This window comes from Bufo bufo, chromosome 6 (assembly GCF_905171765.1).
Source record: "Bufo bufo chromosome 6, aBufBuf1.1, whole genome shotgun sequence".
In the NCBI taxonomy this organism is placed as follows: domain Eukaryota; kingdom Metazoa; phylum Chordata; class Amphibia; order Anura; family Bufonidae; genus Bufo; species Bufo bufo.
This window is the reverse complement of record NC_053394.1, coordinates 27,363,995-27,386,487: the sequence shown is the minus strand read 5'-3', so window position 1 is coordinate 27,386,487 and position 22,493 is coordinate 27,363,995. Positions and strand designations below refer to the sequence as shown.

Below are 22,493 nucleotides of genomic sequence, written 5' to 3'. Positions count from 1 at the left end.
AACATATACACAATACAGACCCGGCTAGTGGCACCTCCTAGAGACCCCAACACGTGTTTCGCGTCAGCTTCCTCAGACATTAACACATTAGTATATGAAACTCTATCAGTTTGACACTCACTATTCTAAAGTGAAGCTCTCTTCCAAGGCTATTCTTCAATAAAGCTGGCATGCCTGTTCCTGAAAATGGCTGGGATGGATGACATCTCCAGGGTTGCCAACCAGAATTTTTATTTTTTTCTGGACAACTTATCCCAAAATCACGGACGGCCAAGATTTTTTTATGGACAAATTGGAAAACCATAATGAAGGATAAATATTATAAGTGATACATGTCTATAGCTCAATATACTGATAAGAACTCATTATCAGTATTTACTGTGAGCTGTAAAAAGATGATAATTACCACCAAAATAACCTAGTCATGCACAATCAGCCTAAAAAAAAAATCACGTACACCTCTATTTCTTCACGGACAGAGGAAAAAAGTTGCCTATTTTTACGGACTGTCCAGAAATTTCTGGACGGTTGGCAACCCTGGACATCTCCATGCATTCTATGTGGTCAAAACTTAGAGATCTCTCGATAGCCATGTGTCTGTCTTCAAATTTGGTCCCGGACCACAACTCATTGCAAGATAGATTTCCATCTGTTAAACTTAACTTCCTACAGTACGAACATTTTCGAGCAACATGTTCTCTTTTCTTGACAGCTCACTCGGCTTGTAGAGAGAAGTCGTGGTTTGAGACAGAGGCTCTCATCCATATATTCTCAGCTTTTATCAACAGATTTTGCACTGTTTCTGAAGTCCTGGGAAACTGAATTCAGTATCACTCTGTTGGAAGCAGAAACGACTTATTTTATCTCAAATGGTTTCTCTCTGTGTGTAAAGGTACAAGAAAATCACTATAAAATATTATCTCCATGGTATAAAACTCCTGACCTTCTATTTAAGCAGGGATTGTCAACTACCAAGTTATGCTGGAGGTGTCAGTCACACGAGGGGACTCTCAGACATACTGTATATGGTGGTATTGCCCATTGGTTAGCTTCTTTTGGACAGCCTTTCAAACACATATGAGTGCTGTAGGCCCACTTGATTTGTTGCTCACTGTTGTACAACCTGCACCGCAGTTGTGACCATCAAAGCATTCTTTGATCACACACCTCCTAGCTGCAGCCAAATGCTTGATACCCCGTTTGTGGCTGCAGTCCAGCCCTCCTACAGAATTGCAATGGTTGGAGAAGGTGAGCCAATTGTGTCGAATGGAGGAGCTGACTAGTTGGCAGACCCATAAGCATGATCTCTTTGTGTGTCTGGGACCTTTGGTTGCAATATGTGAGAACACTTTAGCTTAGAGACTAAAGATGATTATGCAACGTGCACCTCTCCCCAGGGCCCTCTATATCAAGGCCCAGGTTTAGTCGGAATGCCGAGTGGTGTAGTGCAGCCTAAATGTCTCTTATTGTGTGTCACGGTACTCCTACCTGGACACTGCTGGACCCCAGGCTTTGGCTCCGAAGCAATAAATAGGGGGAATAATTGAGGGATTTGAAAGAATAACTTGAGTCCAGACCTTGAGATGAAGTTCAATGGCAGATTTACTTGAATAAACGTTTCTCCAAACAGTTTTCAGGCTTTGTCTTGGTTCTAGCAGGCTTTAGCATGAACTGGCAGGCAAACTCAACTCTGCTTTATCTCCTTCTCTCTGCTGTACTTACAGGCTAGCTTAGTAACTTTGATCCTTCTTTATGCTGCACGCCACACTTTAGTCTGACTTAGTTTCAGCCAGAGTACTATGCTCTTGGCTTCTGAGGCTTCAAGCTTCTGCCTCCATGGCCAGCAGATCTTCGGGTGCTCTGGCTGGCATGGGCACGTCCAGAAGAGACGTGCCCCTGCACACCCTTCCCCTTGATGGGGGTAAACTCAACTAGACTCTAACTGGTCCCCACCCTTCCTTCAGGAAGTAGGGCTAGCCCACTTCTCTCCAGAGGGGGGTTAGAATGGAATGACAAGTTTCATTCTCTCTTACTATAGCTCTGCCGGGTTTGCTGCCACCTGCTGGTAAACCAGGCACATTGCATATCAACAACTGAATAACAAGATTAGGAATGCACATTGTGGAGGACCTGGAACAAAATACATAAGATGACATTGTGTTAGCCCATTAGAGACAGTAGCAGGGTGCAGGAGTGGTAACACCACTCTGGGGTGTTAGAATTAGCTCTTCTCAAGTTTTCTTATGTCATTTCTGTTTTTATACACTACCTAAGGCCATATCTAGATGTTAGATTGTGTGGATGTTGTGGGTATATGGAACTCTGGTTAAGTTCCCACAGAGATCCCCTAGATCACCCATAGAGGCTGCCCCCCCCCCCCCTTCCTTACTTCTTTCCCCACCTAATTTTCCACTTCGTTATGTTGGGCCTGGATATGTATTACATTCTATCACATTCTATTATAGTGTATTGTATTCCATTATAATGGGTAATGCTTTGTAATTCTGCCTGCTTATTGTCTCTAAAAACAACTCTGCATGAGTAATAGCTCAGTGATGTTTCAGGAGCTGTTAGAGTTCCTTCTCAGCATATGTACCGCCGCTGACTTTTGCACCTGAGACAATTTTGACTGTAATAATGTACATGTTCTGATTTGTTTGTACCTGATTGTTATTTACAAATTGAATAAAAACAGATTTGGTAAAAAAATAAAAAGATGGAACTGATCAGCAGGAGATTGACCCCTGTGTTCTCTGTTTTCTACGAGACTCCTTCAGGAGCATGCAGAAAATGCTTTAGACTGATAAGCTGTGGGGGTTAGATTATTTCCTGTGTACTTGTATCATTTATTTCTAGGTTTTAGTGTTCCTTTAACCTTAACCATCACATTTATGGCCAGCTTTACTTGAATCTAAAAGCTAAATCATCCAACCATTCCATCACTGACCTACACTGTTGAGGTAAGACCTCATGCATACAATTGTATTTGGAATTCGCATTAAATTTGGAGTAAATTTCACAGCATGTTCCATTGTGTGGAGTATAGGATACTCAGTTTTCCCAAAAGCAACCCACCTGGAACCCTATGGCCCTCAACTATTGGGTGCGTGAAGCCTAGTGGCAATGGTTCACTATTCATCATCTATTGTTTTTCCATAGGTGCAGCGACTATTATTTATGCCGACATAAGGACAGCTGCATCCCAGAGTCATTTACCCGCAGCACCAGGTAGGTTCATATACTCAGTGTCAGTTCAGATAAAACACTCTCTTTAGTAAGTTGGTTTACAAGCATGATTGAAAATACTGTACATGGTCCTCCACTGATTTCTGGTAGCCGACGTCTGTGCAGGAACAAGGAGATTTATCTGATCACTTGCTGTAGAATTATAAAAGTTCTGTAACAGCAGGAGGCGTGAAACATGTAAGCAGTCATTAGACACTGGGACACGGCAGTAATCAGTGTCGGACTGGGGTGCCTAGGGATCACCAGTAAAATCTATTTTGGGGGCCCACCGTACGGATACATTCAAATATTACCTACTCACACAGCAGCAAGATGCTACCAGATGATTGAATATGGGGGTTCCTGCAGAAGCTTTGAGAAGATAGGTCCTGGGGAGAAGAGGACACTTACAGCTTTCCTCTATACCTAGAAGTCTTCTCAGCTCTGATCGTGTCTATAATAATAAGCTGGGAAATTTCTTTAATAATCTATCAGTTTTTTATATGAATATCGGCTCGTTGAGGTGCTGTACATGGAATATCTGTATGTAGTGCAGTAAGTTTAATGTGTTATGTGCCACTTGTGCAGGGGGTGGAAGACTAGGAACCCACCTTGCTCAGGGGCCCACCGGGGTATTCACCTGTACCCCTGTGGACCAGTCCAAGCCTGGCAGTAAATCCTAGATAACTTTACTGTTGTTGAAACATAGAAACATAGAATGTGTCGGCAGATAAGAGCCATTTGACCCATCTAGTCTGAAGACATAGGACCTGCACAAGGCAGTTAAAACAGCTTGTTCAGAACTTAAAACATAGATGCTTTCCTCCAAATACAGCATCTATGGGTTATTTTTGCTATGGCAGCTCAGCTCCATTAACATGAATGAGACTGAACTGCAATACCCCTTTAAGGACTGGGAATCCTGACTAGTAATTACTAACACAATAATAAATGTGAAGCCAAAATATCCCAGGTCTAAAGCATGCAAATAAAGTGGACCTCCCACCTCTCAGCACCCACCTCTATCAGGGCTCAGTTTTGGTCCATATATGATATTTTTGTGGATCGGATGCAGACCTGCTCATTTAAATGGAGCCGCAAATGATGCGGACAGCACACCAGTCTGCAGGAGAGAAAAAAACATGGCGGCAAGTACTCGGCCGGCATCTGGATACAGTCGTGTGCAGGAGCCCTCAACCAGAGAGGACATCTGGTCTATCAGGAGCAGTGTAAAGCTACAACATTGCAGGAATTCTCCAGCTGCTACCTCCGGTGATCAGAACGCCAGGGACTTGTGCACTTTAGATTAAGACCAGAGGATGAAACGCCAATCTTAATAAATTCCCTCCCCCATTGTGCTTATTTAAATTAGCATGCACATCATTATTATCATGTGTACACACATCAATATTGATGCAGATGGAGATGGAAGCACACAAGGCCTCCAGGAAAACACTGTTGTACCTGACAGAAATCAGAGGTAAACATGTCGTCAGAATCCCTCAGTAGTGCAGCCTCACGCCTGCTTTACAAATGGCTTTGTACATTTAAAGGGTCATTTCAGTGAGAAGTTATTCCCTATCCATGGGTTAAGGGCTGTTAGATCACTGGGGCCCCACTGATCATGGTGATAGAGGCCTGGACAAGCATGTGCACTACTGCTCCATTCTTCTATTAGACTGTTGGAGGCAGTCGAGCATTGTGCTTGTCCATCTTCATTTGACCCATTGAGATTAATGAAGTGGCAGCGCAAATCTTAATCATCCAATCCATTCATTTTTGGGGCACAGGGCCCCCAATTCTTCAGTTCTCAGTAATTGAACCACCACCAATCTATCAGTTATCTGGTGGTTAGGGTGTTACTTAATAATCCTTCAATGTACATTAACTGCCTGCCAGTTCATTTCTTCCTACAGTCTTAGCATCCTTTATGTTACTTTATGTGCAGAATCTTAACACATTCTATATTTATTGACAGAGGTTCAAGAAAAAGTCTTGACAAGGTGCAGATACAGAATTCTCAAAATTCTTATTGCGGTCCTCATCATCATCATTATTGCTCTCCTTTGTGGATTTTTGGGTAGGTCATGTTATTACTAATTCTTATGACCCGTACTATTGCTGCATATGAATGTCTAGAGGGCTGTTTCCTGACCCTGGAGCGGCCATTCTCCGTCCTCTTCCCCAAGAAGCCATGTTTCAAAGTGCTCATTATCAGGGCTTGTCGTTTTAATGATTAAACACTATGAAGCTGGCCATACACATTACACAAATATCAGTCAAACCTGCCAATTTAGTGGGAAGCGACCAACTCTCTAATGTGTAGAAGTTGTTTGGCCGACATTCATTCGACTTATGTTTGGAGAAAAAAAATCAAGCATATTAAATTTTAACACGGCACAAGGGAGATAAACTGTTGTCAGAGGCGTCAGGCAGTAGCATATTTCACAGTGACCATTAAGAACATTGTATGATTGGTCAAACTGTGCATGCATGTGTATGGGGAGGTTAAGAGGATTAGCTGTTCAGCTGAGAGCTTTTGAAAGCAGGGCCATCTTTAGCGTGGGGCGAAAGGGGCAGCTGCCCCGGGCCCAGTTGCTTCTGGGGGGCCCAAGGCAGCTGCCTCTTGAGCCCCGCTGGCCAGTGGCGTAGCGTTGGGGGAACTTTGCCCCGGGAGCAAAATTCCAGGGGGCGCTAGCAGGGCTGCACTGCCAATTAGGCAAAATGTAGAGATGGCCCCAGGAGGCGCAGCCCTGGTGACAAATGGGGGCGGCGGCAGGTCACAGGGAGATTAGCGCTTCCATTGTGGAAGCGCTCATCTCCATAGTTATCAGTATCGCCGTCTTCAGGACACGATATAGGTAGATGTGCTGCAGCGGGGCAGAGGAGGGAGGCGACTCAATTCCCCGTTCCTCTGATAGGCTGCAGGCACTAAGCCTGCAGCCTATCAGAGGCCAGTGCAGGCAGCGCAATGACGTCATTCCGCCGCCTGAGCCGTACAGCGCGAGACACAGGCCGGAAGAGGCCTGCATCGCATCACTGCTAGCCTGATGGAGGTAAGTATAAGTGTTTATTTTTTTATATGGTACTACTTACTGGCACATGATTGGGGGGCAGCTATGGGGGCACTTGTTACTGGCACATGATTGGGGGGCATCTACGGGAGTACTTTTTACTGGCACATGATTGGGGGACATCTATGGGGCAATTGTTACTGGCACATGATTGGGGGCATCTATGGGGTAATTGTTACTGGCACATGATTGGGGGGGCATCTATGGGGGTACTTGTTACTGGCACATGATTGGGGGCATTTATGGGGGCACTTGTTACTGGCACATTATTGGGGGGCATCTATGGGGGCACATCTTAATGGCACATTATTGTGGGGCACTGTGGGGGCATCTATGGGGACACTTCTTACTGACACATTATTGGTGGCACTTTTTACTGGCACATTATTGGGTGGCACTATGGGGACACTTCTTACTGGGTGTCACGGCGGGCGTGCACTCAGTATGACAGATAACGAACCAACCAGGCTCTGGGCGAGAGACAGGGAAGGGTCACCTCCTAGCTAATCCCTGACCTCTTTCTCTGCACTGCTCAGCCCATCTACAGATCTTGAAGGTAGATCTGAGATGTCCCCGTGCCTGGGCTGACAAAACCCTGAATTCCCTGAGATGGTGAAGTGGGAAATAGGAGCAGCCTGCTCGCACAGAACCTGGATGGGAAAGATGACACAAAACAACCAACTAGAAACAACACTTATCTTCCTGAGCTGGAGCAGACAGACAGCCAACCTTCCTTCCTAGCTTCCAAGATCACAATAATGAATATAATCCGCTCAGGGCACTGGGCAGAGGAGCTATTTAAACTAATGACTCCACCCAGTGCACCTGATGAGGGGCGGATCCAGCACGACTCCAAAACAAACACTAAACTCGTGCTGCAATCCTGGCCGACCTCCGCACATCGTCAGAGTGGGGCATGACACTGGGGCACTATGGGGGCATCTTCTGAGGCCACAAAGAAGGGGTATTTTATATGGGGGAAGGGGGAGAGGAACATTATGGGCGCTTCTACTGAGGCCACATAGAAGGGGTATTTTATATGGGGGGCTCTGTATAGGGGCATTTTATACTGGGGCACATTATGGTGGGTACTATGGGGAAGGGGAGAGAGGAGTACTATGGGGCCATCTATGGGAGCACTAAGAAAGGGCATTTTATACTTGCAAATTATGGGGGACACTGAGGGCATCTACTGGGGCACTATATATGGGGCATTTTATACTGGTACATTATGGGGGCACTTGGAAGAAGGGGGTAGAGGAGCACTATGGGGGCATTTACTGGGGGCCCTATATAGGGGTATTTTATACTGGCACATTATGGGGGCACTATGGCGACATTAGCTAACTGGGGGGTATTAAAGGGGAGTATTTTTTGCACTGGCACATTATAAGGAGAATTATTACTACTGGGGGGGCATTATTATGGGCTTTATTACTACTGGGGGGCATTATTATGGGCTTTATTACTACTGGGGTCTATGGGGAACATGATTACTAGTATGGGCACTATGGGAGCATTATTACTTCTGGGGCACAGTGGAGACATGTTGGGGGCACTGTAGGAACACTATTACTACCATGTGTGCTCTAGCAGAGAATTATTCCTAGCGGTGGGACTTTTGGGAGCACTATTACTGTGGGGGCACCTTGGCACAGTATCCGCTTACCACAATTATTTTTGGGGGACGTTATGTTTACACTATTAGTGTCAGGGTCACTATGTGCTGTGCGCAGTTATTTTAGGACACTGTGTGCCAGTAGTTATTGAAGTGCACTATCTGCACTTGCAGCGTTTTGATGTCCGCCTGACGATGCGGCGCCAAACGGATCCGTCCTGAATTACAATGTAAGTCAATGGGGACGGATCCGTTTTCACTGACACAATATGGTGCAATTGAAAACGGATCCGCCTCCCATTGACTTTTAGTGTAAGTCAAATGGTAATGCATATGGATCCGTTCTGAACGGATGCAAGCGTTTGCATTATAGGTGCGGATCCGTCTGTGCAGATACCAGACGGATCTGCATCTAACGCAGGTGTGAAAGTAGCCTAAGCGGTGTGCTCTCCTTTAGGCCAAATGCACACGGCCGTGTTCCGCGGCCGAGAGCGGTCCGTGGTATGTCGGGCTGGATTCCTGTTCAGAGCAGGAGCGCACGGCGTCATTGGTGGCTATGACGCCGTGCGCTTCATGCCGCCGCTGCTGTGCAGTAATACACTCGTATAGATCATACCAGTGTATTACTGTAGTGCAGCAGCGGCATGAAGCGCACGGCGTCATAGCAACCAATGACGCCGTGCGCTCCTGCTCTGAACAGGAATCCAGCCCGGCATACCACGGACCGCTCTCGGCCGTGTGCATTCGGCCTTACTTTGAGGACCCTATTCTGAAGACAGGAACAGTTCCCAGAGGTAGGACTTGCACCTGTCTCCATTTGTGGAGTGATATGCCACAAACTCTTGAGATAGGAAAACTCTGTTAAGACCTAGGATGTGACATATTTTTCCCATTCTTCACAGTTTAGGGCAAAGGTTGTCTCAGTGTTTGAATGCATTGATATTTTAAAATCTACTTTAACCTAAAAGTAATGAAGCCTTTTTGCAACATGAAATAAATATGTGTAAAACTGGGGATATTTGCAGTATCTGGATAATTTTTTTCTAACCAGTGACATCTTGAGCGTTCCATGTAAGGGTGCATGCACATGACCATATGTATTTTGCAGTCCCCAAAAAGCAGATCTGCAAAAAATACGGATGATGTCCGTGTGATATCCGTGTTGCATCTGTTTTTTTTGGGGCGGATCCATTGTAACAATGCCTATCCTTGTCTGCAAAACGGGCAAGAATAGGACATGTTCTATCTTTTTTGCAGGGCTATGGAACGGACATACGGATGCAGACAGAATGCTGTTCGCATTTCTTTTTGAGGATAGGATGTGGACCCATTCATTTCAATAGGTCTGCATCTTATCCGCCAAAAAAACGGTACGGACATGGAAACAAAATACATTCATGTGCATGAGCCCTTAGGGTGACATTGCTGTTACACAATATGCAATATTCAGTGTAAGATGAAGCTCCTGAGCAAAATCTGTATCAAGATTACTGTAATGTGCGGGTGCGTTGCGGGGACATGCACGATTTTTCCGCGCGATTGCAAAACATTGTAATGCGTTTTGCACGCGCGTGAGAAAAATCAGCATGTTTGGTACCCAGACCCAAACTTCTTCACAGAAGTTCGGGCTTGGGATCGGTGTTCTGTAGATGGTATTATTTTCCCTTATAACATGGTTATAAGGGAAAATAATAGCATTCTGAATACAGAATGCATAGTACAATAGGGCTGGAGGGGTTAAAAATAATAAAAAATAATTTAACTCACCTTAATCCACTTGCTCGCGCAGCCGGCATCTCTTCTGTCTGTCTTCTGTGCTGTGTGCAGGAAAAGGACCTGTGGTTACGTCACTCTGGTCATCACATGGTCCATCACATGATCTTTTACCATGGTGATGGATCATGTGATGACCGGAGTGATGTCACCACAGGTCCTTTTCCTGCACACAGCACAGAAGACAGACAGAAGAGATGCCATGCCGGCTGCGCGAGCAAGTGGATTAAGGTGAGTTAAATTATTTTTGATAATTTTTAACCCCTCCAGCCCTATTGTACTATGCATTCTGTATTCAGAATGCTATTATTTTCCCTTATAACCATGTTATAAGGGAAAATAATAATGATCGGGTCTCCATCCCGATCGTCTCCTAGCAACCGTGCGTGAAAATCGCACCGCATCCGCACTTGCTTGCGGATGCTTGCGATTTTCACGCAGCCCCATTCACTTCTATGGGGCCTGCATTGCGTGGAAAACGCACAATATAGCGCATGCTGCAATTTTCACGCAACGCACAAGTGATGCGTGAAAATCACCGCTCATGTGAACAGCCCTATAGAAATGAATGGGTCGGTATTCAGTGCGGGTGCAATGCGTTCACCTCACGCATCGCATCTGCGCGGAATACTCGCCCGTGTGAAAGGGGCCTTAGATGCCACTATATGCCATTATTTGCACCTACTGTTTTACCCTGGGTTCACACCTGAGCGTTTTACAGCGCGTTCCTACGCGCTGTAAAACGCACAACAAGGTGAAACCAATGCTTCCCTATGGGAATGGTTCTCACCTGGGCGTTTTACAGCGCGTACGATCGCGCTGTAAAACGCCCGACGCTCAAACAAGTACTTGAGCTTCTTTGGGGCGTTTTGTCGCGCGTTCCCGTACATAGACTTTCGGGAACGCGCGACAATGGGCGTTCGCTAGTCTCTGTATGCGCGCTTGTAAACGCCGGTACAAACGCGCATACAGAGCGCTCCATCGCGAACGCTCAGGTCTGAACCCAGGGTGAGAGTTGTTGGATTTGCATTTTATATGACATATCCTGTTAATTTGCACTATTACTGCATTGGTGTGTCTGATGTGTTCCTTGGTTTTCATGATGCTGTTTGATCACTAATGTTCTCTAACAAACCTCTGAGGCCTTCTCAGAACAGCTGTAGTTAAACCGAGAATACATTACATACAGATAGACTATTTACTAATGAGGTGACTTCTGAAGATCGTTGGTCACCCTGGATTTTATTTAGGGGTATCGGAGTACAGGGGGCTGAATACAAATGTACTCACTTTTCTGATTTTTATTTTATTTAGAAAATTAAAAAACTGTGCATCATTTTCTTTTCACTTCACACATGCTTGCTACTTTGTCTTAGTCTATGACATAAAATCCCAATAAAATGCATTTAAGTTTGTGGTTGTAACGTGAAAGATGTGTAACGTTCAAGGAGTATGAATACCTTTTTAAGGCACTGTACCTAAGCCACCACTAGGCCAGACTAACATTAAGCCAGTATGACAGTGTACACCTATATCAACAACTGCCTGGTAGTGTCATTAAATTGCCATCCAACCTTCCACCATACCTCCTCATCTGGTCCCAGAAACTGCACTTTGTATTTAAAAGGGTTCTCCCACTATTTATATTGATGACCTATCGTCAGGATAGGTCATCAGGATCTGATTGGTGGGGGTCGACTACCCACCACCCCCACTGATCAGCAGTTTGAAGAGGAGGCAAGTGCTGCTTTCATTATACTGCCCGTCGTGTCGGAAGTTACAGCGGTGCAGTGTATTAATGAGTACTCTCCATTCACTTTAATGGATCAATTACATGCAATTACACTACGCCACCATGTCCGCTGCATGGAGAGGAAGCAGCACTCACATGGATCATCACCTCCTCTTCTAATAGGTGATTGGTGCAGGTGCTGGGTGTCTGACCCCCGCTGATCGGGTACTGATGACCTATCCTGACAATAGGTCATCAATATAAACCCCTTTAATGCTGATGGATGTGCCATAAGTTATATTTTGTAAAGAGAGACTGTTATATGCGTTCACTTCTGGCCTGACTCTTCTAACTACATTTCCACTGCATCAATCCCCAAGGAGTGACAGCCTGAGGGAGTACACTGTGACACATCAGGGCAACTACCACCCTCATCCTCTGCACCAGCTTATCAGGGACTCACTGAAAATGCAAAAAAAATGAAAATTCTAAATGTGACACTTGAAGGTGTCAGTGTTTATTCACTTTCATACTCAGGTTCACTTTGTGTCTTTCAGTTTTCTTTTATAACCAGAGTACAAAGGAAAACAAATTTAATCAGACAACTGTAGATACTAATATTATGAGACTACGTCGGGAGCTCTGTGTGTCCAACACTGACAGTGCCTCAGGTAGGTAAATAACTGTGAGTGTTCATAAATATTCACTTTGAAGGGTAATCGGGCATCAGAAATGCTGGAGACTGGGAATTCGACTCCCGACACTCTTGCTGATCGGCTGGGGCCATAGCACTCATGCGGCATATTGGATCCTCTTCATTGTTTCCCTGCATGCCATCTACAAAGTGACAGTAGTGCAGGGCTATTACAGTGAAGTCCCATTTGTCCTCCCATTTAGCACCACTATAACTTTATACGGCTGTGCAACAGCTTTATCAGCATGTCTTTATATAGGCTGTCTATTTTAGTCATATTTAAAACTGGTTAACTGCCTGAATAAATGTCGCTAAAATACACTTTATTAAATGGTCAACTTAAAAAATAAATGTGGAAGTTCACAAAGTCCTTATCAGGCTGAGCATCAAAGACATGAGGGCACAATATGAAAATATACCTCGCGTTCCCCCACTGCCTTTCTACCACTAGAGGAGTATGACAATGTGCTATAATCTCATTCAACGCACAATTGATAGTCATACTCATATATATAGACTTAAAGCCCTGCACTGTGCCCCCATGCTATGGGAATAATTCCTTTGTTGCAGAGCTATGTTCTAAAGGGCGACTAATATACCAAGTTGCCTACATCTGGTAACCTCAATCAGTATCTTAGTAATATATTGGTGTCTGCATATGCCATCATTCAACAATCTAAAGCTGTATGCAGTACACTCAAGTGCCCTAGTCAATTCAGCGATGCCCAGTCGGCTACATAAATCGTTCTACTGTATATTAGCTTGACACGCTTCTTATGCTGATAAACATCAGCCTTTCATCAGGAGCTATAGTTTAAGACACACACACATAGATTGTAGTAGCTGCATGCCACTGAGGGCGTGCGTGCAGCTTGAGTAGCCTCCGGTTAAAGAAACATTACCAATTTGTAAGGTATACTAGAGATTAAGGAAGGGAAGATTTTTTATTTCACTAGATCCCAGAATGTAATTTCAACCCCATTTACTTGGGTCAAAGACATTAATTTGTTCATTAGAAAATAAAATTGCGCAAATTTTTCCTAACACATGACAAAGAACAATGTCAGAAGTTGGGCATCGAGCAAGATGAAATGCAGGATGTTAGGCTGTTGGCCGATCTTTTGGAAGAGGTACAAAGGGAAAGAGATACAGGACCCGTTATGGACCTCAAAATACCCTCATGAAGGATTCTCCCCCCATAGTGAATACTCGCCTCTCAACGCTTTTTTGACGGTTACAACAGACAGACTCAGATCACTGCAGGTACATAACTACAATACACCAAACCTTGCTACAGAGGAAGTGGATGCTTTAGAGATGTTACAAAGGGACAAGACAATAGTAATAAAACCCTCTGATAAAGGGGGCAATGTGGTGGTCCTAGACAATAAGATGTATATTTAAATGTGTATGCGCATTTTAAATGACAAAGCATGCTATGAAAGATTAGACTCCAATCCCACAGAGGTTTAAACACGAACTGGATGGGATCCTCGAGGAGGCTTAAAGGCAACAGCTTGTTAGTAAAGCAGAACATGCATTTTTGTTGCCTGAATATCCTGTATTACCAGCTTTCTATAGCCTGCCGAAGATTCACAAGGGGGTAAATCGCTTGAAAGGAAGGCCTATAGTATCGGGGGTTGAAAGACTTACAGAGAAAATTAGCATGTATGTAGGTAGATAAAATACTAAGTCCGTTTGTAACCAGTCTGCCGTCCTTTGTTAGAGATTCTATGGACATCCTGAGATGCCTCAATGATGTCTATTATGATGAGGGGACCCTCCTAGCCAGTTTGGATGTGGAGGCTTTGTACAGCTCTATCCCCCATGATAGGGCATGTGAGGCTGTCGGAGCCTTCCTGGCTGAGCGTGGATCACACCTCTCCCTACATAATGGATTTGTGATGAGACTTTTGTGGTTCATTTTGAGCCACAATATATTCTTTTTTGACCGTAGGATTTACCACCAGCTCAGGGGGGTGGCAATGGGGAGCCCCTGTGCCCCTACCTTTGCCGATTTCTACCTGGGCTGGTGGGAAAGAGAGGTGGTCTTCAGTGAGAAGATGGAACAATGGACCTCATCCATCATATTATGGATGAGGTTCATTGATGATACCTTCATCCTCTGAAAGGGCACTAAGACCGGATTCGAGGATTTTGTTTCCTCGCTTAATGGTAACAATCTGGTTCTATACTTTACCAGTGAGATCAATGAGACCTTTCTGGATCTCTCTGTGAGCATTGACCAGTTCTGCAAAATAACAACTAGGATGTTCAGGAAGCCGGAAGCGACGAATACCTTGCTTAGATGGGAAAGTGGTCACCCTAGTACACTAAAGCAAGGTATCCCCAAAGGTCAATACCTTAGGGCCCGGCGCAACTGTTCCAAGTGGATCGATTTGAAGATGGCAGCCAATGACCTCCAAAGGAGGATTACACAGAGAGGGTACCCACAATCGACCCTAAGAAAAGCATACCAGCATGCGGCTGCATGTGATAGAGAGAGTTTGTTGCACCCCAAGACCTTAAGACAATTATGATACTAAAGTGCGGATCATCAGCACTTATGACAGGGCACACAAAGAGGTGCGGGAAATCTTGAGGGACCATTGGGGGATTCTGAAGTCTGATCCAGACATTGGACATCTAGTTGGTGATTATCCGTCAATTACATATCGTCGAAGATGTAACATTAGGGATAAATTGGCACATAGTGCCTTCACCGCTCCCACGAGTGAAACATGGCTAGCAAGGAAACGGAATGGCACCTTTAAGTGTGGAGGGTGCGTTGCTTGTAAAGCAATTCAAAAAGGCAATAAAGCGGTAAGTGCAACTACCGGAAGTAGCTATTGTATTAGATCATTTATACACTGTAAGACTGTGGGGGTGGTGTATGTGGCTACTTGCATCTGTAATAAACAATTTGTAGGAAAAACAAAGAGGGAATTCAGGAGGCGAATAGGGAAACATCTCCTGGATATTGCCAAGCAGGCGGATACTCCAATTGCGCAACATATATTGATGCACCACCCTGGCATGAGCAACTGTATAAAATTCCAAGGGATGAAACACATTAGAACTCCTCCAAGGCGGGGAGATATCAATAATCTATTGTTACGCAAGGAGGCCCAGTGGACATTTATATTACAAGGAGTCAAACCGCTGGGGCTCAATGACTTAATTTCCTACACTTGTTTCATTTAGATACCCCAACTCAAAGTCATGACCATCGTATTGTGTATCAATGATAGGGGTGATGGGATTATCTGTGAGAAGTATGATTTGCTTGTGACCACTGTCACAGCATATCTCCTTTTATAATATCTGTTAGGAACACCAATCATTGGCTTCTACTGTCACAGCATATCTTTCTGCATGATCAATGATACAGATCGGCAGCTATTTATGCTATATGTTTATATGCGTGAGTCGGAAGAATTCTATGTATATAAACAATATTGATAAGCAGGAACTGACTGGGCCCCACAGCAAATTTTTGTGCAGGGCCCCTCCCCAACTTAATGGACGCACTCATACACGCACTTAAGATAAGATAAGATAAGATAAGATAAGATAAGATGCCTTTATTGTCACTGTACAATACAATGTAATACAATGTACAATACAATGAAATGTTGTTTGGAGCAATCCTAGATGCCATGGACAGAGGAACAAGAACATTTAAACTAAAGCATTACACTAGAAATCATTACTATTCACAGTTCACAGCATATATATATATATATATATATATATATAGCAAGAGCAAAGTAGGAAGTGCTGATGAGTATATATACACTGATTCAGACACCACTGCAGACAAGAGATCATCATGGGGTCATGAATGCAGCAGTCACTTTCAGTCTGTGGTAGTTTCTATCCTAGGAAGGGGCAATAGTCTCTGAGCATTTAGGAGACTGATTGCTTTGGGGTAAAAGCTGTTCTTCAGCCTAGTGGTGCGGGCGTGTAGGGCTCTAAGACGCCTACCAGAGGGTAGGGGAATGAAAAGGCTGTGGCCGGGGTGAGTTGGATCCCCGCAGATGATTTTTGCCCTGTTGCTGCAGCGAGCAGTAAAGATGTCCTCCAGTGATGGTAGCTGAGTACCAGTGATTCTGCCAGCCATTCTGATGATGCGCTTGAGGAGTGCGTCCATTAACTTACCACATACATGGACGCACTCATAAACGCATTCACCACATACATGGAAGCACTCATACAGGCACTCACCACATACATGGACGCACTCATACACGCATTCATCACATACATGGAAGCACTCATACACGCACTCACCACATACATGGACGCACTCATACAGGCACTCACCACATACATGGACGCACTCATATAGGCACTCACCACATACATGGACACACTCATACAGGCACTCACCACATACATGGACACACTCATACAGGCACTCACCACATACATGGACGCACTCATACAGGCACTCACCACATACATGGACAGACTCACATATGCACTCACCTGATATATGGACTTATATACTGTATATATATATATATATATATATACAGTACAGACCAAAAGTTTGGACACACCTTCTCATTCAAAGCGTTTTCTTTATTTTCATGACTATGAAGGCATCAAAACTATGAATTAACACATGTGGAATTATATACATAACAAACAAGTGTGAAACAACTAAAAATATGTCATATTCTAGGTTCTTCAAAGTAGCCACCTTTTGCTTTGATTACTGCTTTGCACACTCTTGGCATTCTCTTGATGAGCTTCAAGAGGTAGTCCCCTGAAATGGTCTTCCAACAGTCTTGAAGGAGTTCCCAGAGATGCTTAGCACTTGTTGGCCCTTTTGCCTTCACTCTGCGGTCCAGCTCACCCCAAACCATCTCGATTGGGTTCAGGTCCGGTGACTGTGGAGGCCAGGTCATCTGGCGCAGCACCCCATCATTCTCCTTCATGGTCAAATAGCCCTTACTTTCAAAGTTTTCCCAATTTTTCGGCTGACTGACTGACCTTCATTTCTTAAAGTAATGATGGCCACTCGTTTTTCTTTACTTAGCTGCTTTTTTCTTGCCATAATACAAATTCTAACAGTCTATTCAGTAGGACTATCAGCTGTGTATCCACCTGACTTCTCCTCAATGCAACTGATGGTCCCAACCCCATTTATAAGGCAAAAAATCCCACTTATTAAACCTGTCAGGGCACACCTGTGAAGTGAAAACCATTTCAGGGGACTACCTCTTGAAGCTCATCAAGAGAATGCCAAGAGTGTGCAAAGCAGTAATCAAAGCAAAAAGTGGCTACTTTGAAGAACCTAGAATATGACATATTTTCAGTTGTTTCACACTTGTTTGTTATGTATATAATTCCACGTGTTAATTCATAGTTTTGATGCCTTCAGTGTGAATCTACAATTTTCATAGTCATGAAAATAAAGAAAACTCTTTGAATGAGAAGGTGTGTCCAAACTTTTGGTCTGTACTGTATATATATATATATAAAGACGAAAAAGTAGGACTGCACTCCTGAGTTGTAGTGAAATAGATAAAACTTTTATTCACCCATAATATGGCAAACTTGCGACGTTTCGGCTCACAAGAGCCTTCCTCAAGCATGGAAACAGTGAAAATGAGAGCATATAAAGACATATCATAAGTGACCAACCAATCACAATGTGGTTCCAATCATAGTTAAATTAAATACATCTGATGCATGTGCAGAAAATAAACAAAGTGCATGTGCATAAGATCATCAATACATGAACTATATACTTGTGTGTAGATCCATTAACCATATAATGTACAATACAACAGGTACATATAAATAACATCTTTTATAAAACTATGGTGAATAAAGTGACTTAATATGCCGGATGAAGATCATAGAGATCATACCTCTATAAGTCATGGCGCCCACAGAGACCATCGCGCTCCATTGAGCGTCTCCGATAACTCATTGCGCATGTCCGGACTAGTGTCATCATGTGTGACATAGTGCTTCAATGTGACGTATGCGCTCCTCGAATTGTACTGAAACCGCCATATTGCTTGAAGGCAAGCGGCCCTACGGTTCCATTAGTATTTGTTATGAATGTATTTATTGTGCAAAGTGCCTCCTCGATGATTTATCCAGCCGCAGTAGGTAACTCCTACGTTATCCAGCAAGTGGGGAGAGCTCCAAATCTGCCGACATGGACCCCAACCCAATAGGTCGCATATGTCAGAAGGGGACACCTCAATGTACCCCGCTGGCACTGTCAACCTAACTGCCGATAATAGCGCAGCCATAAGGGGGATTCTCCCTCAGATTTTTAAGGAAAGCATTACACATAAATTAAATATCTGGAGTTGCGCAACAATTAAAAATACAGACAGGTACTATTGCTGGGCGTCATCACTTTCAAAGAGACATGGTCCAAGGATCCCCATCCGGTCATGAGGAAGTTAAAATTTCTAAAAGGCAAGAATTTTTTTTTTTTAAATAGTTTCAAATAGGATAATATATTTGATGTGAATTACAAATTGTACTTTCACTATTCCTTGGCACTATCATACACAATTGAAACAGGAGAACCGCAGACACAAGGAAAATCAGGATCAACCCCAAATCAATGGTCCTTCACCTAAATTCCGCATTAAGACCTCTAGGGTGTAAGCTATTCAGAGTATATATCCATTGTAGTTCTCTTCTTTTTAAAATTGCTAAACGGTCACCGCCTCTTCTAGGTAACGCAATATGATCTATGATCCAGCACCTTAGATCCCGTTCTGTGTGATGAAGGGATCCAAAATGTCTGGAAACAGGTAGATCAATGCGCTTTTTCCTTATGTAATTTCTATGATTATTTAACCTTAGAAAAAATGTGGGGGATTGAGTCAGCACAACCTGTATGTAGGTGCACATCACTATGGCGAAATACATATACAAACGGAAAATACAAACGGAAAATACAAATGTGATAGCACTCTGCATCCAGCATTCTGCCCTGCCTCCATGCTGGATGAGGCATTGGTGTACATTTTGGCCAAAGCGTAATAAGCCACTCACCACGTCAAGGTCGCCTCTATTGAGTGGTCCCTAACACTAGTTCCTACCTGTTCATGGGCCACGACAGCCACACAAAGTCCAGGGAATGCAGGTCAGCATGCACGCCAAGCACACTCTGCCTTCCCTGGACTTTGTGTCGCTGTCGTGGCCCATGAACAGGTAGGAACTAGTGTTAGGGACCACTCAATAGAGGCGACCTTGACGTGGTGAGTGGCTTATTACGCTTTGGCCAAAATGTACACCAATGCCTCATCCAGCATGGAGGCAGGGCAGAATGCTGGATGCAGAGTGCTATCACATTTGTATTTTCCGTTTGTATATGTATTTCGCCATAGTGATGTGCACCTACATACAGGTTGTGCTAACTCAATCCCCCACATTATTTAACCTTAGTTTCAGTTCCGTTGATGTTTCACCAACATATATTAAGTTGCAGGGACATGATAACACATAAATCACATATGATGAAGAACATGTGAGATGAAATCTAATAGAATACTCTTTCCCTGTATATGAATGTACAAAGGATCTAGATTTACATATATAGCGACAATTGACACAGCTGAGGCACGGGAAACATCCCAGCCCCGACTGCGTCAATGTTCGCTGTATAATACTTTTTTTAGGACCTATATCTGCTGTGACCAATTGGTCTCTAATATTCCTGTTCTTCCGGTATGATAAAAGAGGAGGAATTTTAAACTCAGGGACATCTTTATAACATCTACTGAGAATACTCCAATTATTTTTCAAAATCTGTCCTATCTCCAAACTACAGTCAGAGTATGTCGACTTAAACGGTATCCTTTGAATTTTTTTGAGGAATAGGTGGTGTGCTTTCCGTGTTTATATGAAGGACTTTACTTTTTTGTTCATTTAACAGCTTACGGGGGTAACCACGTTCTTTAAATTTACCTTCCGTGCCTCAGCTGCGTCAATTGTCGCTATATATGTAAATCTAGATCCTTTGTACATCCATATACAGGGAAAGAGTATCCTATTAGATTTCATCTCACATGTTCTTCATCATATGTGATTTATGTGTTATCATGTCCCTGCAACTTAATATATGTTGGTGAAACATCAAAGGAACTGAAACTAAGGTTAAATAATCATAGAAATTCCATAAGGAAAAAGCGCATTGATCTACCTGTTTCCAGACATTTTGGATCCCTTCATCACACAGAACGGAATCTAAGGTGCTGGATCATAGATCATATTGCGCTACCTAGAAGACAGTGGTCGGGCAGCGGTCTGGGGGAGCAGCGTGCGTTCCACTGTGGGGTGCAGGCGGCTCCTCCCCCTGCCTGCAAAAACCCTGCCATCACAAATTCTAGCACCATCATCTTGGCTTAGCACAATAAATTTAGGCATAACGGCCTGGGGAATTGGTTAAGCCAAAAACAACTTGCGTTCCAGCTTGGAACGCACCAGCTCTGTAATCCAACTTCCGGCCCTGCACGCAGGCCGTCGAGTCGCTCCTGTGAGCAGCGCTACACCCAAAGTGGCTGGGCATGCGCGCGGAGCCGAGATGCGTTCCAGGCTGGCACGCATAGGCTACAGGGACACACAGCAGTGCCCATCATTCCGTTCATACGTATCACCGCAACCTGGCAATTTCGCTTCCAGAGGTCCTTTTAACCTACTGTCAAAACATACAACATAGCGTTCTTGGGGCGATGCTCAGGTCCAAGTTTCGCCTACACTGGCGTATGGGCCCAGCATGTAAAAAAAAATAAAAAATTCTTTTTATATATGTACCATCATAACCGCCAAGGTGGCCATCCTGTGCAGGATTCGCCCTGCTTCGTTCGCACTTTCTCGTACCTGGTCACGCCCAGGCATGTCTCATCTTCCTGGTACGCCCAGGCCATTGTTGTCGCCGTGTCATAGACACTTAGTTTTTTCACCAGGGCACAGTCGGTGGTCTTGTCTTGTCACAGTGTCTCCCCTGGTTCGCCCAGGGTACTGTACATCCCTGGTACGCCCAGGTCTTCATACTTTTCCTTCTCTGATACGTGGGTCTTGACGCACCTGTCCGCTGGCTTATATGGGTTGTTTTTCTAAGGGGCCATTCTCCGGCTGCTCCCCTGGTCGTTCTTCGCTATTTTTCCCTGTCTCACAGGTACCCCATGTCAGTCTGCCGCCCTTCGCGGGCCGCTGCTACGTGCAGCCTCTATCTCATGGCAACGCGCCATCTCTTCTGTCACCCGCCTGGTACGCTCAGGGGGCCTTCTCCTGTCAAGTAACCGGTCAGAATCGCTCAGATTGTTTACTTGACCTAGGGGTGCACCCCATCCTGGCCAGTTTGCCTGGTTCTAACAGGGATGGGGTCATCCGTTATTCTGCACTCTCAAATTCGCCTGTTACTTTTATTTTCAGGGTTTTCCCTATTTCCTGTTCCTATCGGTCCTATACAGGTAAGTTCGCACTGACTCCGTCAGTGTACCCATCGGGTCTATGTTCACGTTTTAATTGGTCTCTTCGTCTGTCCGGCTAGGTCAGGTTTTGCTAGTCCGTGTTACGGGTTCTCATTCTGGTACGTGTTTTCTCCATCTTGCACCTCTTCAATCCCGTTCCTTCATCACTTTCTCGCTTTTTTTTTCTTTATCTGTCACACCTTTTTTGTTTCAACAGCTCTACTATGTCTCGAGCTTCGGATATGGATGACAGCCTATCTGTCTCCGGGTCGGTCATGTCAGGCCAGGCGGGTCCATCATCCCTTAGGAGTTGGACCATACCAAAGTTGTTAGCAGAGCTAAACCGGAGAGGCATGCCGCACCCTGCCACCGCCAGGAAGGCAGAGCTGTACAAACTGCTCATGACCAACTCCAGCACTTTGGCGGTGCAGCCAGACACGTCTTCCATCCAGTTATCACTGGTGCAGCTGCAGTCTACCCTAAACTCGTTGGTCGACTCAGTAGCTGATGTCCGGGCGAGGGTATCAGAGCTGGAATCCTGGCCACCCATGGCACCCCCGGCACCCGTCCCGCTGATCGCACCGTCCACATCGGGCTGGCTGGCACCAGGTACGCCCAGGCCCATTCCCCAGGTGTCCCCCTCACACTTCATTCCTGACAACCTCAAGAGGGACATTCTGGCAGAGAAGGACGTTAATCTGGCGTCGATCCTCATTGCCGCTCAAGATGTGCCCGAGAACAGGGTTATCAATTGTGGGGATGTGTCTGTGGTCCTCAGGGCCAAGGGCTCGCGGCTTAATCGCAAATTGACTATTCCCAAGTTCGTATTGGCGTTTAGCCTCTTCAGAGACATTATCTGCACCGCACAGCCGCAAAGGAGGGAAGAGCTGGACAGCTACTTGTACCTGGTCACTGACCT

General features: G+C 44.7%; 1 protein-coding gene across 1 annotated transcript in view; it reads left to right on the top strand.

Moving 5' to 3' along the window:
- Positions 1 to 22,493, top strand: part of LOC121003986 (killer cell lectin-like receptor subfamily G member 1) — a 187,214-nt gene that overhangs the window by 38,525 nt on the left and 126,196 nt on the right. The window contains exons 4-6 of the mRNA XM_040435986.1: positions 3,160 to 3,228; positions 5,204 to 5,305; positions 11,980 to 12,093. Of these exons, the coding sequence (XP_040291920.1) occupies positions 3,160 to 3,228; positions 5,204 to 5,305; positions 11,980 to 12,093 (285 nt within the window). The remainder of the gene's footprint in view (positions 1 to 3,159; positions 3,229 to 5,203; positions 5,306 to 11,979; positions 12,094 to 22,493) is intronic.